This window comes from Melozone crissalis, unplaced genomic scaffold (assembly GCF_028551555.1).
Source record: "Melozone crissalis strain CALT ecotype California unplaced genomic scaffold, PUWL_Pcris_2 ptg000018l_1, whole genome shotgun sequence".
NCBI lineage: Eukaryota > Metazoa > Chordata > Aves > Passeriformes > Passerellidae > Melozone > Melozone crissalis.
In genome coordinates, this window is record NW_026535796.1 from 22,001,506 (window position 1) to 22,018,911 (window position 17,406).

Consider the following 17,406-nt stretch of genomic DNA (forward strand, 5'->3'; position numbering starts at 1 on the left):
AAAGGGTGTTTGAAGGTATTTAATATATAAATACACACACATATTTAGGAGGTATTTTAGGTATTATTGCCTACTCAAGGTAATCTGAAGAAGGTATACTTAAAGCTAGAGACACTTCTTAGTTCACTGTGTCTCCTTCTCCACTTCTGCAAAATACCACGTCACACACTCCTCTTCACAAACATGCCTACAGCTATGTAAAGCCATATGGCTTCCTGGGCCTCTCTACTCTCTGCAGTGACTTCTCCAGAACTTCACTTTTCTAAGAATCAAGAACCACCCTCTAACTCCAAAATCGCTGATATCCATCACAAATTTACCAAAATTTGTGTGCACACCAGTACCAGCTTTTGTTCAGCTAATACACCACTTGTTTCTAGTCCCTTCTGTGCAACAAGGACATGTTTTCTGAAGACAGGAGATGACAAAAGAGAAGACTGTACCATGACCTAGAACAGGGCATTATCCCTGGCCTTTTACATAATACTGCTGACACCTATCCCTGCCCTGGAAATACTTCTCCAAGACACTCTGGGATTTGTGATTTTCATTGCCATTGCTCATAACTGGACAATGACTTACCACCATACTTTGGACTCTCTGCTGCTCCTACCTGACAGGTTTGTTGAACATGGCCATTCCCACTTCTGTTCCTGACTGCACAGCCTCTCTCTCTGTAAAATTAGATTTAATACCCCTACTGTGAGTACTATCCCCAGGATATTACTGTATGAGGTATGGTAAGGAGAAATATTGAACGCTACCCCTGTTATTATAGGAAATGCCAAGAGGGAATCCCCTGAAGAAAAATCAGCCAGCTCTGTTGTAATTACAGCCACAATTTAGCCAGTAGCCCACCTTGCACACAAGCATTTCCCTCTCTATGCAGCACCCCCTGCAGCCAAAGCTGTTGACACAGTAAAACAACCAGACAAACTAGCAAGGTTTCAAGAAATGGCCAGCTTCTGTTTACAAGCAAGGCACATGAGTATTTGCAGTGATAAATTACCTGAAATCTCCTTGTCAATATGCAATACAGAACTTCAGAGTTAAAGGTCCCCCACTCCCTAACATGTGTCAACATATTTTGGTAATGAGATGGGGTTTAAATTTGTTTTCCAGCAGTAACAATGCTAGTTTGGAGATTATTTATCTAAAATTGTGCATTTTTCAGTTTCTGAAGCTGCAGTACATAGTCTCAAATTCAGTCCTAGTTTAATCTTGGCGTACTGCTTTTAGTCTGGAAACAGAGTTTAAAAAAAGAAAAAAGAAATCAGGAAATGGTAAGAGTAAGATGATTTAAAATGTCCTAAAGTAATCTTTAATGACAGTGCAGAAAAATCCTTGGGTAAAATTTGAAGTCTGGAGGCCTGCATTGTTATCAACTCATGCCCTATCATCATCAATTTACAGTTTTATGTTAAAGAACCAGCTACAAAACAGAAGCAACTGTGTGAAAAATTCAGATTTCATGTATAAAAATAAGGTTCAGAAGGCCTTTACATGTAGCAAAATCCTAAAATATAACTCAAAAGACTCAAATAAAAAGAAAGCCAAAAGTATTCAACAGTTAAAATACATTTTAAGTTCTGCTGCATCTCATAAAAACAGCATGAAACCTCAAAGGGGCTAGGAAGCCACAAAAAAAGATGCAGACTGCTTTCTTTTAATACAAAACTAAGCTGTATGCATGAAACCTATCTCACTTTAAAACACTTCAGGAATTTTTTCTTTCTATACAAAAAGTCATGATTTTGACTATACCCTTGTGAGGCTCATCTGCTTTTAGTTGCTTGGACAGTGCCCTGTTGAGATGATTTTTCACAGCACAACTTAAGAGCAATCAAATTGCAGTCTCAGTTTTCTGACTAGCTCAAAATACCAGTACTATATTTTTTAACGTGAACAGTTAATTTAACAACAGTCACTTCCCCCATCCTTCTGCTTCATGGTCCCTGTATTTTTTGGATGCATACACCTGCCTTCACAACTGCTTGTTCTCTCATTTCCTGCCCAATCAGCCAGCTCTGACAGCAACACTCCTGCTACTTGACATGGCATGGCTGGAACACTGGCATTTGCCTGGAGAAAATCTGCAAATGTAAGGCTGCTTTCTTTTTGGTTGGTTGTTTTTTTGGTTTTTGTTTTTTTTTTTAATTATTCTAATTCAGATATTAAATCAGCATTTAAAAAGACATGAAGGCTGCCAAGTACTGAAGGTAGCAACCAACTCAGATTTTTCTGAAAGCATCTTGTGGCAGCTGCAAGTTTGTGTTACATTACTTAGAGCAGTAATTGCCTTTGGAAATTATATTTTCCTGCTTGTTCAAAAGATTTACCATGAGTAACCATAAAAATAGAAAATTTAACTCAGTAAGTGCTGACATCAGTAAGGAGATATAGAGGATATGTTTGGCAAAAAAATAAGCAGAAATGGAAATGTACCAGCAGATAATGCAGATCATTTCTTTGACAGTATACTTTGATATCCCTCAGAACATCCATGCTCCAGTGGTTCTAAAACTCTCTTATCAGCACAGTTTGCAAACTCTTCCCTGTCATAGGAGATCTCTCTCAGAAACAAGTACATCTTGCTAACCAATTTAGATTTTCATTTCTGTGGTTTCATCCTTCTTGTTATATTCTCCAGGTACTCCTCCTTATTGGTATTTTCAGTTCTTATTTAGTCAAGCTCTAAATATTGTGATTTTTTTTTTTACAGTGACATGACAATTTCCCACCATCCTTTATGTAAGAAAATTTGATTTGCCAAATTATTTTGAAATAGGTCACTTAATAGGTCTGGTGTCAGAAGCTGTCCATGAACAATTTGTCTTTCAATACTATCTGCAGAAGAGGAATTTTCAGATGTGGATTATGGTAACAATGAGCCAAAGGGCCCCTGAGACACAGTTAGCAGCATTTGCAAGAAAGACTAATCAAAGGTGGCTGGATTTCAAGGGATTGTGACCAGCATTTAAAATCAATTTATATTTTTTGTTACTATTTGCTAGTAGAGGTTCTTCTCCTCTCCTGAGTTTTATTGTATTTTTTTCCTTCCATGCTGCAGTACCCACACAATGCTCGCAGACTGAAGTGAGGACGGGGATGTCACTCCCTGCTCCCATGAAAAGTAGGGTTGTGCATTTCAAACAGGCTTTTTAAGAACTGTGCATCACTCCTCCAGTAGTGATCCCATCAAAAAATGCATCAGCATCTTCTCCAGATGTGGCCAGATTCAGCGTACTCGCAGAGTACTGAAATGGCAGTGCAGTGTCTGCAGCACCCTTGCATCTCCATTGGGTACCCCTGTGCCACACAGATAAGCGATGCCACACAGCCCACCCTTCCTGCAGCTCCACCTGCAGCCCTGTGAGAGCCCAGGGCTCAGCACTGCCATGCACAGAGAGACAAGAGGACACTCAGTTCCACAAGAGTGGAATGCACCTTGCTTAATTATAAATGTCTATCCTATGGCATAAGTACCTGACAGCCGGGTACCCATGATTGCCACTAGAGACCTGGTCAATACAGCTCATGTCGTTTGGGCTACAGCTCATCTTAACAAGGGTAGGGTGAGGCAAATCACACCCTAAACACTGGTTACCGTAACAAATGCATCTGCACTACTTAATTCACACACAGGTGTCATCCTAAACAGTGGAGCAACACTGGGTACCTTGGATTAAAAAAATAACATACCTCACAAATTGATAAATATCAACCCCTGAAAGGTTAACACTGAAGGCAGAAGAAAATAAGACTTATCTCATTGAGACCATCTGCTGTAGCAATCAAAGCAGTTAGAATTCATTTGCTTGCAGGAGTCCATAGAGAATATCATAAAGTAATTGGAGTCAAAATAAATTAGTTTATTTTGCTCTGCATGGCCAAAACCCATCCCACCAAGTTTTACCTACCTAAAGAAAGAGCACAGCCTGTTCCAGGCTTTTCTCCATAAACAAAACAGAGAGGTTGCTCCAAAGGGACACTCAATACTGCCTAAGATCTGGTTTTTCCTCTAAACGTGTCTACCTTTAGCTACTAAATGAAACCAGGCTAGAACGAAGCTGTTGGCACATGAACTTCAAACAGACCCCAGAGACTCTCAGTAAACCAAGTATAAAAAAGTATTGACAATGTGAGGTTCTACTTGCAGGGCTTTCCTCCCCCAGATCCCTCAAACATGACAGTTATGATAAGCAACAAAACAGTTCACACTCAGAGCAGGATTCACTGTGGTTCCACTGCTAAAGACCACCCTTATTTATTCTTCCTAAGGGGGATCAGCAATTGCACCTTGGGGTTCCTGCTGTGAGCAGCAAACCTTTCCTTCTGCTGTGACACAGTACCAACCCTGAACTGCAGGGTATTCTGGCAGATTGTGTGTAATATTTCAGGGAGTCCAGTGCAGTGTTTTTCTCATTCATTACTGGCAATCAAGACATTTGAAAGCAAATGAGAGATGAAGAGCTAAACATTCATTTGGAGAGAGGAGAGACAATCAAAAGAATAATAGTCTTGTCTCAGATTTCGCATATGATTTTTCAACACTAAGGAACATAAAATTGATGTGTAATACATCTAATTAATATCAAACTAATATGAAAATATCAAATAATACCAACTACTAATATTAAAACTAATATCTAAAATAATGCAAATTACATTTAGAAAGTCAATCACCAATGAAAATTTACTCAGAAAAATAGGTAATATCCACATTTTTTATTCACAAAGCAACAGAAACAGCATAAAAACCTGACAGATGTGTTAGCTTAAAATTGATAATACAGAATACACCATTTACTGCACAGTGCATGGGGCATGCTATTCTAAAAGACAACTATGTATTTTGACAGGTGACTGTATTATGAAAGGCTGGTAATACTGACACCAGAGGACAACCAGTAAGGAGAGATTAATCAAGTAGCATGAGTATATTCCCTATTGATACCACAGAATTCACAACCTCTATTCTACATGACAATAAGTAAATATCAAAAGGCAAAGAAATGGAGAAATCCTAAAGTAGAAATGCCGAACGTGAGACGAACAGAAAGTGAGGCACACAAATAAAGTAATTTTTTCAGGAACAGATAAGTGGATTCTCTGCAGTCACAGATTTAATGCCCTAATTCTAGATCGTGCAACCAGACATTTCCTTCACACCTTGTATCTACTTCAGCCTATGGGGTGTTGGAGTTCTCAGCAAACAGGTTGGAAAAAAAATAATCTGACTAACCGACTAGTGCTACTTCCAAATTAGCAGCCAAAGTGTGTTCATAACACATTCAAAACAAACAAGCCCACACATTACCCAGAAATTTTTCCCATGTTAACAATTCCAGATTCCAAACCAAATACACAACAACTAAACCAAAATTATGGATATCAAAAAGTAACACTTGAAACAACTCATGCTCCATAAGAAACCTAAATTATTTTCTCAGCATATGAAAGTCATCAAGATTGCAGTCAAGCAAGCAGAAGACATAACTATGTGCCTCCAACACATTTCAGTAATTTTACCCAGGATCATACTACACAAGAGCAGTGTAGCTCTTAAGTTATCAGAATGGTTGCTTATTTAAGCTATGCAAGAAATTTCTGTCAGAATCATACAGAACTTCTGCACACTACATAAGAAATATTTTGCAGGCTAAATAAAATGTATTTACATTATTTCATTAAACTAAAAAAAAATACTAAATTTCAAAGATGAAGGATACACCTACCGCAAAATAAAACAATGCCTTTGCAAATGGGTCAATAGATAGCTTTCCTTCATCTTTTATGCTTCCTCCAAAGTACTTCAGAATAAGACATATTATCATGGTGAAAAAATGCTCTTTAACACCATACATTGCTGTTGTTTCACCTTTGTCTAATTCATTTTTCCCTAGCACTTGAGAAAACACTCTTTTTTAAGTTAAGCAAGGCATAGGAAGTAAGAAAAATGACATATAAAGAATCAAACTGCTAATTATTCAAAAAGAAACACAATATGAATATAGGGGGGAAAATTACCAAAAGACTGCTGTATGGAGGCTGCTTTATGCTTAGTATGACAAAACTTGGAAGATAGGTACACTTCTTTCAGCTAGCTGCAGTAAACTTGAACCATTACGTAAAGTCATATGACAAAAAGTTACAAATTTCAAGTTATTAGCTTCTCATCAAATATTTCACAGTAACAAGCTCAAGTGCTTCCACTGAACAGAATTCAACCTCCAAGCTCTCAAATGCTATAGTTTGAAACACTTACTTTCCTGAAAGTCTTTCAGCTATGCGTCCAAGCAGTCAAATATACCTCTGACTTCAAAAGGGGCATGGGATTCTTTTATAAACCAATCACATAGAGAAGGGATTTTTGCCACAAGTCAAAATCCTTACCTTTCTGTAGACTATCATGTTTGGAGAACTCTCCTCTGGGTCAGCAGTTTCCGCACTACTCGGATCAGCGGGTGCTTGGGCCATGTTTGCCTCTCGTCGCTCAGCCTGCAAGGACAGGAGCAAAACTCAGCATCACTCCAGGCTGCAATGGAGCATGGTAAGGACGTGCAACTGCCTGCCAGGCAGACATACAAGGATGGTACAGAGGGAATCACACTCATGTCTTCACCCTATGCAGGATTTTATCACACTGTGTCAGAACTGACTGGTTTATGGGATAACTCCCCAAGAACAAGGACCACCAAGTCACGCGCAGCTGTGGTTTGGGTCATCACATGCACACACTTCTCCCACAGTTCTGAAGTTGTATCATAAGCCCTTATTCAATAGAAGAATATCTAATTAATACTTCACACACTTCCCTTCCTCACTATAGAGCACAAACAGCCTGTACTGTTCTAGAAGCTTTGAGGTAACTACAAAGAAAAAGCCAAGGCACCTTGCTGTGGGGCAGAGCAAAACCCCACTGTGACAGGCAGGTGCAGCAGCCTGTCAGGCACACTGACTGCAGGTTCTCACCTGCCGACACTCCAAGCCCCTTCCAGCTCTCCATGGCCCCGAAACAGCAGCCAAGAGCCAGGGAGGCACAACTGCTTGCTCAGAGTAAACAGCTTCCCTCACCTCATGACACAGCCAGCAAGAGGCAACAGGATGCAGGCAGCAATCACACATAATACTCCTATCTTCTAGAAGCACAGAACTGGAACCGCTGCCTCATCTCCTCCAGGTCATGCCACTCTTGAGGCCAAAGCATTATTAAAAAGAAAAGAAAAAAGGGTCCTGATGCAGAGTCAAATGCTATATTTTAAGTTTTACTTCCACCAGCACATTTGACAAGTAACATTTAAATTAGAGGCTGCTGTGGAGCCATGTGGTGAGCTTTCCTAACCTAAGTAACATTGCCTTGTATAGACATTGGCATTAAAACTATCTGGCAAGTTCAATTTCTTTAACGTTGAAAGTACTGAAATATCCCATCTCAACATATTTCATTAAAAACTGAAAACTAAAAAAAAAAAAAAAAAATCTATGTTCACATGAGCATAACCTATACATTAACTTCTAAAACACAGCCCATCATTAAAAAGATTCTTTCCTACTCCTTCCTTTACCCCCTTTCACATTGCCACAGGCAACAACGTGCCCTAGCATATAATATGCATACATAGGACGCAATTATATGTATAATACATCCCTGAGCCATTCTAGCTGTCAGTTATCAGCTCTCAAGGACAAGTCAAGAGCCCTAGAATCAGACAGGCTCAGACCATATTCCAGCTCTGTCCTTCCTCAGCAGAGAAAAGGCTACTGCACTAACATAGCATCCATCACTAGAGCCAGAAGCAGCTGACATATCCCCTTTAAGAAAACATCCATGAAACAAAAGTTAAATAATCTGCATCAATCCAGAGACATTAATTTTTTTCTTTTATAAGGTATGCATTCACACACACACACAAGTGGGCAAAAATGCATATGTACATGCATATACCAATTTGGAAATTCAGTAATACAGTTCAAAGTTGGGTTAAACAATATATATAGATCACCCTTTAAATGCATGTTCAGACCAATTTAGAGACTCTTATAAATTTAAATAATATAAATTTATTTAAACCCCTACCAAACCTCATGCCTTCCTAGAAGCCCAAACACTACACCATTGTGCCAGGTTGTGAGCTAAAGAGGAAATGAAATAAATTCTCTAAGCAAAATTATTAGATGCAGAAACAATTAAACAGCACAAAGGATGAAGGGTAAAGCATTTTCAAATTATAGCACTTCAAATTATTTACACAAATGTGCATTTTCACAATACTTCTTGGTCATGATTTCAAAGCACTGAAGAATTAGGCTCTAGGTTATCATCACTCAGTTGAATGGAGCAGGAACTGGGTTGAGATTTTATGTAACTTTCTAAAGGCAATTACAAAGCAGAGTTGAAAGCATATGTCAAGTCACACAAGTTTCAGCTTCACCTGCAGTATATAAAGACCACATTCACCACTTATATTACCTGAGATTTTACATGCATGCTTTAAAAGAAAACAATTGCAACAACTGCAATTCAGAAATGCTCTTAAAAGAACAAAATTACAATTTCTAACTGTAAAACCCTCTTCAGCATTACTTAGCTGTGCTTCACTCATTGCATTATTCACTTTGAACGTCCACATTTACAAATTCTGTTGTTCTTGTTATACTGTCAGCTCACTTGATCTTTTTTGGTACTTCCAGATTTTCCCCATGGCACTTCTTGAAGCTTTTCATCTGCTCCAGTACAACAAGACTATAACATCATGTACAATATGCAGTAGTAGCTGGCATGCTGTTCATAGCGACATTGAGGGAGCCACTAACTTTGAAGATCTACATAAGCCTAACACATAGATCTACATAACATCTACATAAGGTAATCAATACAAGTGAACCAATCTGTTGTTGGAAGTCAAATTTGCAAAAGTGATTCCCACGAGTACCCAGCACCTGCTGCTAGATTTCAGCCAGGAACAGCAGGAGCAGAGCCACCTTTGTAAGAGTGACAGCAGGATGGACATCTCAGACAACAAGGCTGGAGACAAGGCAGGACTGAGGTGCAGTGTGAAGCAGAGACAAGTGTGGGCATCCCCCCCACACAGCCCAGGCACTGCTGCTGCTGTGATGAGCCTTAGCAGGCCAAGCCAGGGGCCCTGAGGAACCTGACTATTCTCCAAATGTTTTCTCTTTCCTTTATACCCTTTTTAAAAGCACAGACATCTTTCTCACTGGTATTCTACAAGAAAAAGAAAAACTACTGATAAAATAACACAGCGATATGACACAGGCATGTTCTTGGCTCTTCAAGGTGAAAGCACAGCAATGCTGGGTCCCATGGATTCCACTACACCTGTGCTTTTTAACATATGGGAGCTTAGCACCCAGTGATGCAGGATTGCTTCACAGAACCACTGAATGGCTGGTGTTGAAAGAAACCACTGGAGGTCATCTGGTCCAACCTTCCTTCTCACACAGGCTTCCCTACTGCATGTTACTCAGGATTGAGTACAGACAGCTTTTGAGAATCTCCAAAATTAAGAGAGACTCTGTAACCTCTGCAGGCAACTGTTCCAATGTGCACGGTAAAGAAGTTCTTCCTCATGTTCAGGTGGAGCTTCCAATGCATCAGTTTCTGCCCATTGCCTCTTGTCCTATTGCTTTGGCACCCCAGAGAGGAGCCTGGCTCCATCTTCTTGATACCCTCCCTTCAGATACTTAAACACACTGATAAGGTCCTCTCTCAGTTGTCTCTTCTTGAGGCTGAACAGGCCCAGCTCCCTCAGCCTTTCCTCACAAAAGAGATGCCCCAGTACCCTCCATCTTCACAGCCCTTTGCTGGACTTGCTCCAGATGCTTCATGTCTCTCTTGTACTGAGGAGTCCATAACTGGACACAGCATTCCAGATTTGGCCTCACCAGGGCTGAGCAGAGGGGCAGGATCACCTCCCTGGACCTGCTGGCAGTGCGCTTCCTAATGCGGCTCAGGATCCCATTGTCCTTCTTGCTCACAAGGGCACTACTGGCTCACGGGCAGCTTGTCCACCAGGATCTCCATATCCTTCTCCAGAGAGCTGCCTGCTGCAAACACAAATGAGACTGCCCACAGTCAAAGTACAGCTTTTTTAACTTACTACAATGTTAACCTGCTGCATTTGCAATCCTTAAATAATGTAAAAGTGTACAAAAGTCCATTCATTCACACAGTCCTCTTAAGAAACAAACTAAAAAAAACCTACACAATTTTTTCCTCACTGTCATCCCAGTCTACTCCAGATGGAAGTCAACTCTGTCAAGCTGTTTACTCTGACTCCAAGCAGGAAGTCAACCTTACAACACTACACAGCCTGAAAACAGTTAGTCCTCTGAATCTTTCTCTAAGCACATGCTTGTGATGTATCAGCCAGAAGTGAATCCAGCTTAGCCTTATAAAGAGATTTCAGCTACACTTAGCTGAGAAGAGTGAAAACAAAGATTTTATGTAGGTTGTTTTGTTGTTTTTTTTTTTTAATAAGCCTCTAGCTTAATTAAGACAGCCTCCAGCTAAGAACCTCGCCACTTACCATCTGAAGAGTGCTGTCAGCTCCTCCCTCCTTTGGGCAGTTTGCTGTACTATCAGGGCTAACTCATCCCAGCCTGAAGCCACACACCAGCAATCTAAATCCAAATGCACGTCTTCAAAGAAATAAATAATCTCTAAATTTCAAATATCATGTTCCAAGATGCTGTTTTCCCACAGCTGTTTTTCTGACAATAGCCATGCTTGCAGCAATCTGGACTCCTCAGCACCAAAAGGGATAAAAATTGAAAACCATTTGTGCTAACCATTCTCTCACTCTGCCACACACAAGAACAAAATCAGCAGTCTTTAACTTCTTAATAGATGGTCTATTAAGCATTTGAAAAATATTACCAAAAATATGCTAAAAAGAGAGGGTGCATTCTCCTCTCACTGCTTTTTTCCTTTTTATGTTTTATTCTTTATTATAGAACACTTCTGCTTTTCCCCTAAGAAACATAAGCACACTGGATTAGACAGGCAGCTGCTGACAAAATGCACTGAATCACAGTAAGAGTTCTCTCTCTCGCTCTTATCTGATCAGGCTCCTCACTCTCAAAAACCAGAAGCTGCAAAGAGATAAGGCTCCCATATGTCATGAAAGGATGAGTGAACTTTAAGGTGGAGTAACCAATTAAAAATATGCTCTGAAAATCAAGAAAATATTTTTTCTAGTTTACCTTTTTTGAGTTTCTCATACAGAACTGTAACTAGAAAATTTCAAAGAAAACCACCTTTACATTTTAATCCACAAATACTGTCAGCATTTAATCTCTGTGTATGTGTAAGTTCAATGAAAGCATCTGAACAGTAAATTAGGAGATTCCCCTTAGTGTTCTCAAACACCTTGATTGCTGTCAGAAAAGACCATTGGAAACAAGACTGCTGTAAGAAACCTCTTACAGACACAAACCCCCATGTGTTCCACAGAAATTAACACATCTAGGAGTCCTTATGCACTCTGGGGTTTTTTACATAACAGAGAAAGAAAGAAGTACATTAGAAGAAATCCTGCAAAACTATTCCTTGAAAATATTACCTGGATTTAACAAAATAATACAAGGTCATATGTCAACTCCTATTCTGCATCATAATAAATAAATTGTAAACTCACTGTACAAAATTTGCAGCGCAAAAAATTTCTTGCATATGTGAGATAAGATAGTTTTTTAAAATAAGGGAAAACTGAAGCAGAGAAAACAGAATCAGCTAAATGAATTCCCACGGAGATATATATCAGGACTGTTAAGCTAGAATATAATTTTGGGTAACAATATGTGAAAATTACCTTTATGCTACGTAATTATATATTTCAAGGGCAGCTTATAATGGACACATAGTGTTAATATCAAATTATGAGAGATTTAGTGCTTTAGCACACAATCATAGATTAAATTACAATTTCATGTCATGAATACCTAGGTAATTTTTTTCTAATTAGTGAAATACAACTAGACTACACAACTTTTCATATGCCTGAGAAATCATATAACCACATGCCTTGCAGAACTCATAATTACCTAATAGGAAAAATCTCTACCTGATCTGCTAGAATATTTAGATCAAACAGGTCATTATTAAGGTGACAGGAGGGAAGAGACGGAAGGAAAAATCACACTGAATTCAATTAATCTCCATTAATATTAAGTTGATAATTCACATCCGTTACATAAATCTCTCTAAAATTGCACTGGGAAGAAATACTCGTCTTCATATTCTTTTTCTGGTTAATTATTACTTCATTAAACCAGGACATGGGTATGCCATGCTGGAGGGCAACATACAGCCTATCATTAAGCTGATCCTATTGGCCAAGGTGAAACACTAGCCAGTGGATCCCCAGGACCTACCTGGGATATCCTCTGCTTTTCAGTGGTGTAGCTCAGTCCAAGCACTGCACAATTCACCTCTACTCCTCCTTCATGGCACTGCTCCCCTGACTAGAGGGGCAGAGAGGGAAGTCTGCTTACAGGGAAGTATAACTCCCAAAGCACCTAAAAATCCTTCAATCCTTTCTTTTGGACATCAAATTTTAATTGAAGTTACGCCAAAAATAGTTTCCTAGTAGAAGATCATCCCAGACCTTCTGCCCCTCCTTGCAAGTGGTGAGCATTGCAGTACTATCAACAATACTCAGTCTGTTGCTTTTTTTAAGGAATAAGGTATAAACACTTCCAGCAGAAGCACTTAATGTTCAAATTTTTGCCAAACAAATTCCTCTTTGTTTGTGGGAAAGCAGTTTGGTTCACACTGGGTGAATTCAAGGGCTCTAAAGGACCCCATTCCTCCTCTTTCTAAGGTACAAGCTCAGAGGGAGCTCCGTGCTGAAGCACAGGGGCTCAACACTTTTCTCACTCTACAATTGGCAGGATGAAGGATGGGTACACATCTAAGCCAGAGAACAAGCCAAAATGCTTTTACCTCAGTCTGAGAGAGCAGGAAGGGAGGACAGTTCCAGGACACCCCCTTTTTCCTCTTTTTAGGGAAACTGGGATCCTGATGAAAGCTAGGATTTCCCATTTCTACTACTCTTACAGACATTTCCTAAAGGTGCAGTGCCCTTCCATAACTAAGTGCTTCACCTGTGGAAAACTTGCCTCAGAACATCGTACAGGTATGTCCGCATTTCCACACAGTACCAGGGCAGGGAGCAAGCTCTGGGCTCCCGATCACCCACAGTGTTTAATTGCTGGTTTGCTCCCATGCTCTCTTTTGTAGAGCTCCAAACCTAAGCAGACGCACAGTTGGGAACACAGTTCTCCACCATCAGCACTTGCTCTCAAGAGTCAGCATGGATCATCTCACACAAGGCTGGGGTTCCTACCTCTTATCCATGTCTGCATCAGTCTCCCAATAGGTTCTGCAACACTCTACAGCTTCCCAACATGTCCCAAGTCCTACAATGCATAACCTCATCCTTCTGGTGGGCTGCAGGACAATCTCACTTTTTTTTAACATTATGCTTGAAAACAAAACCATCCACAACAATCACTGTATCTTCAGGCCACAGAGGTACCAGCTAAGGGCCAGAGGTCTGAGACCCCTCTGGCCAAGAATATGCAGTATGAACACAGCCATCTTTTAGACCAAACTAGCTCTCACATGAGTCAATCCAAGTCACTTGGCTTCCGGCAGATACACACAACTTTAAACTCAGCCCCTGAGTAATCTAATGTGCAGATGCCTGTACATACTTCTCACCAATCACTTGCTGTTCCAAATCATGTACATTTGTTAAGAAAAAAAAATAATATTAATGGTTTAGTGGTCTAAGCAGAATATTGTTAACCAGGGATCACCAAGGCCTCATACCACCTCCAAAAGTGTGCTCTCCATGGTCTTGAGCAATTTTCTCTCCATCTGAGACACCTGTGGTAGTGCTCATGCTGTTACTGTCTAACAGACAACACTCAGGATGAAGTTCCAGTTGTTCCATTTGTGTCAGCCACTGGTGATCTGCCTCAGCCACTTGGCAGGTGATCAGACTGCTTCTTGATAAGCACCTGCCAAGTGACTGAGGCAGATCACCATTCCTTGATAGAACTGAATTACTTTCCTCCCCATTTCCCAGTTTTCCACACACTCCATTTTGATTTTATATATTTCTAAATCTGCACGTATTCTTAGCAATTCTAGAATGCTGAAAATACTGTCTGGATCTGGATGTTACATCCAGGAAACATAGGGTTGGAAGTCAATATAAAGTAATTTTTGGCATCTAACTTTGACTAGGTCCTGACTTCCCAAGATAACCAGAAGAAAAAATGGAATGGAGATGGATTGTAGTGAATATTGACATACAAATTGCTGGTTAACTAGGCAATTTTTTCCCTTTACAAAATCAATTGTTAAAATGAGCACTGCATATTACATTTACTTTTAATGGACCAGAATTATGTTACAGCAGAAGAAACTGCTTCCAATACATCCACTCCTCTTCCAAAGAATTCAGAAAAAAAAATGCAGCGTTCACCAGTAATCAATCTCCCTTCCAATAAAATAATACTGCTGTGAGCACAAGGCCTTTTGGAAAGGCTGTGAGCCAACATGCTGTTACCAAGGATAGCTACAAAGAATGTGATAGCAAGTATATGCTGAATATTTTACTAAAGCAAGTGCCAGTGCTATATAAATTTAGAAATGCAACGAGATAGTTATAGATCAACTTTGAACTTCATGTGAATTGGTGATCCCAAACTACAGCAGTAATTATTCAGCACTATCAGCCTGCAAGGAGCAGCAGCTACAAAGCTGAAGCTGTATTTTGTTGTTTTGCAACAATGCCAACTTATTGTCCAGAATCATTCCCTGTGGGAAATGGGTAACTGTACTGATAATACAGAGCTTGAGGGTAGACTCCTAATCTATTCTCCAATATAAATCTTCTACTGGATCAGTTAAGGTGTGCTAAGAGCTTCTTGTTCTTTGAAGCTGGTCCATCAAATACACCATCTCTGAAAGTGCCTTGCCTTCACACACCCCAGGAAATGCTAATTGCAATTTCAGTAAGCTACTTCTGGGGCAGGGGCTGCACTTTGTATTTTACATTGTATCCAGTAAGCTGAAAACAACTGAAGAAAATTGATTCAAATATAAAACTGAATGAGGAGATGCACAAAATAATGGATGCTCTAATACACACTAGTAAGAAAATAATAAAATTTTAAAAAAATTAAACAAAACACAGGCCTCAGTGCTTGTTAGATTCCAATTCAAATTTACTCCACCTAAACTCCTTGTTCCCAATTGAGGTTGCTGAAATGAAGTTCCCTTCAAGCAATCTTATGCAAGTTCACAGAAGCAATCCAGCCTTGCATTGATCAGTGACTACATAATGTCATTTAAAATGCCCCAAAGTGCTGCCAGTTGTTCATTCTCAAGATGATGGAAAATTGCAAGTACCCTTGCAATCAAATAAAATAGGAAATTTGCTACCCAAAAGCACAGGTGTCCTTGAAGATTTGGCACCATGAAATACCTTTGGTGCAAATGAACACAACTGGTTGTACCCCACCTACTTCAAGGACATGATGCAATATACTGTGATTTCACTGCCCTGCTGTTTATCATAACAGCACACAGCCTTTTCAGATGCAAATTGCACACAAATCACTTCAGTAATTGCAATGTAAAAAGCACTTAAGCCACTCCTGAATTAGCAAGCTCAAGTCCAAACACCACACATCCACGCAGTTCAGCAAAGCCTACAAATCCCAGTGCTGTGGTTCATTTAACCTGAACTTCATAATGCCATATCTGGAGTGCTACAAATACCAGTGTAAGTTAGATACACTATAAATACTAATACACTTGACTACTGCAACTGTTAGAGTAAAATAGTCCTATTAAAGACAGTTAGTTTAGTTGAGCTAATACATGTCTCTGCCAGATTGCTTTTACACTGGTGAATGCAATCTAAACCTAGTTGCTCATCTGTGACACAAGCAATTAGCATTTTTTTTTTACAAAATGATAAATTAAATCACAGTGAAATTAAGTGACTTGCCACATTCACATAACAAATCACAGAGCAATAAATTGGACATCTAAACCCTGACTTTCAAGCCGTTAGTTATCATTTCCTTAACACATATCCTCACAGCATAGGAGGCCTGTAGCGTGAGGATCTTTAACTACCCCATGAACATTTCACTGCTGATGCCAGGTCCTAAGAGCACAATGAAAAAGATGAAATATTGTCCTTTACCATCAGGATAATGTTTAGTGTGTGTAACTGAAGATTCCTGCAAAAGTGCAGCATTAATTCCTTCTCACTGCCTCATGGTGCCCACCACCCCTGTGCAGGCAAAGGGCAGTACCTGTGCTGCTGAGTCTAGGAATACACAGCTGTTTCCAGCATGACAATCAGAGCTCCTGTGATGCCAGTGTCAGAATCTTATTGCTCACTGAAATTTTGATCTTCTTCTCTTTCTTTCTCTCCATATTCTTTGCCACCCGCTGCAGAGATGTTAAAAAATAGTATGAGATCTGATGCAACATAAGTGGGTAGCAGCAGTCTCTCTTGACTCCACAATCTTTCTAGAGCTTGACAACCAACAAGAAAAACACAAATTAGCTCCTCTTTCTTTCTCCTCTTCATAGATAGAGCACAACAACAGAAATTAGCTCATTCCTCAGTCACCACAATATGCTGGAAACACTCACTGAAATCTTGGAAATGCCTTCTCATGGTAAAACTTATATAGATTAAGAAAACACTATGGATACACTAACACTAATATCATCCTATATAAACTTTAAATGCCACTATATTATTGAGGGAAAGTTGCAATCAAACCATTTAGATCTCTCCACTATGCATCTATTATTACCTTTTCAAAGATATAAAGACACACCAAATTTTTCAAAGTACTCTAGCCACCTCTAAACCCCCATAAATCTGGCCACCACCAAAATGCAAGCATTGTTCTCACAATCACCAGACAGAAAGTTAAAAGATGAAGAATGAAAGCAGAAATTTTAGGAAAAAATAGATTTAGAGGTGTAGGAACATAATAATTCAGTTCAGAATACAAAGATGTGCAACTATATGCAAGTGCTCAAAGACGACAAGAGCAAATTTTGTAGCCTGAGGAAGTCAGATGTGTAACTCCACAGGAGCAAAGTGACTGACCAGATGCTTCTGAAAAAACCACCATCACCACCTACAGTTCTGAAATGTGCTTGGCCAGCACAGCTCTGGTCAGCTTGTTTTATGCAGACCAAGCTGCAAATGAACAGGGTTAAATGTACTATTACACCTTCAGTAATAGCACAGGGCCACCATGCTGCTTGGTAACTTCACAAGGCAGAGTGCTATCTTACACCGCACTGGGGACAGCACTTCAAAGTCTGAA

The 17,406-nt window shown here is 39.7% G+C and overlaps 1 protein-coding gene across 3 annotated transcripts in view; it reads right to left on the reverse strand.

Annotated features, from left to right (window-relative positions):
* The window catches only part of RGS6 (regulator of G protein signaling 6), a 258,312-nt gene that overhangs the window by 237,771 nt on the left and 3,135 nt on the right, over positions 1-17,406 (reverse strand). For 2 of the 3 annotated variants that reach the window (XM_054276395.1, XM_054276396.1), the window contains exon 2: positions 6,397-6,501. In XM_054276395.1, the coding sequence (XP_054132370.1) occupies positions 6,397-6,480 (84 nt within the window). In that variant the 5' untranslated portion in view covers positions 6,481-6,501. Of the gene's footprint in view, positions 1-6,396; positions 6,502-17,406 lie in introns of those variants that run through there. The other variant, XM_054276397.1, reaches the window with a different exon arrangement.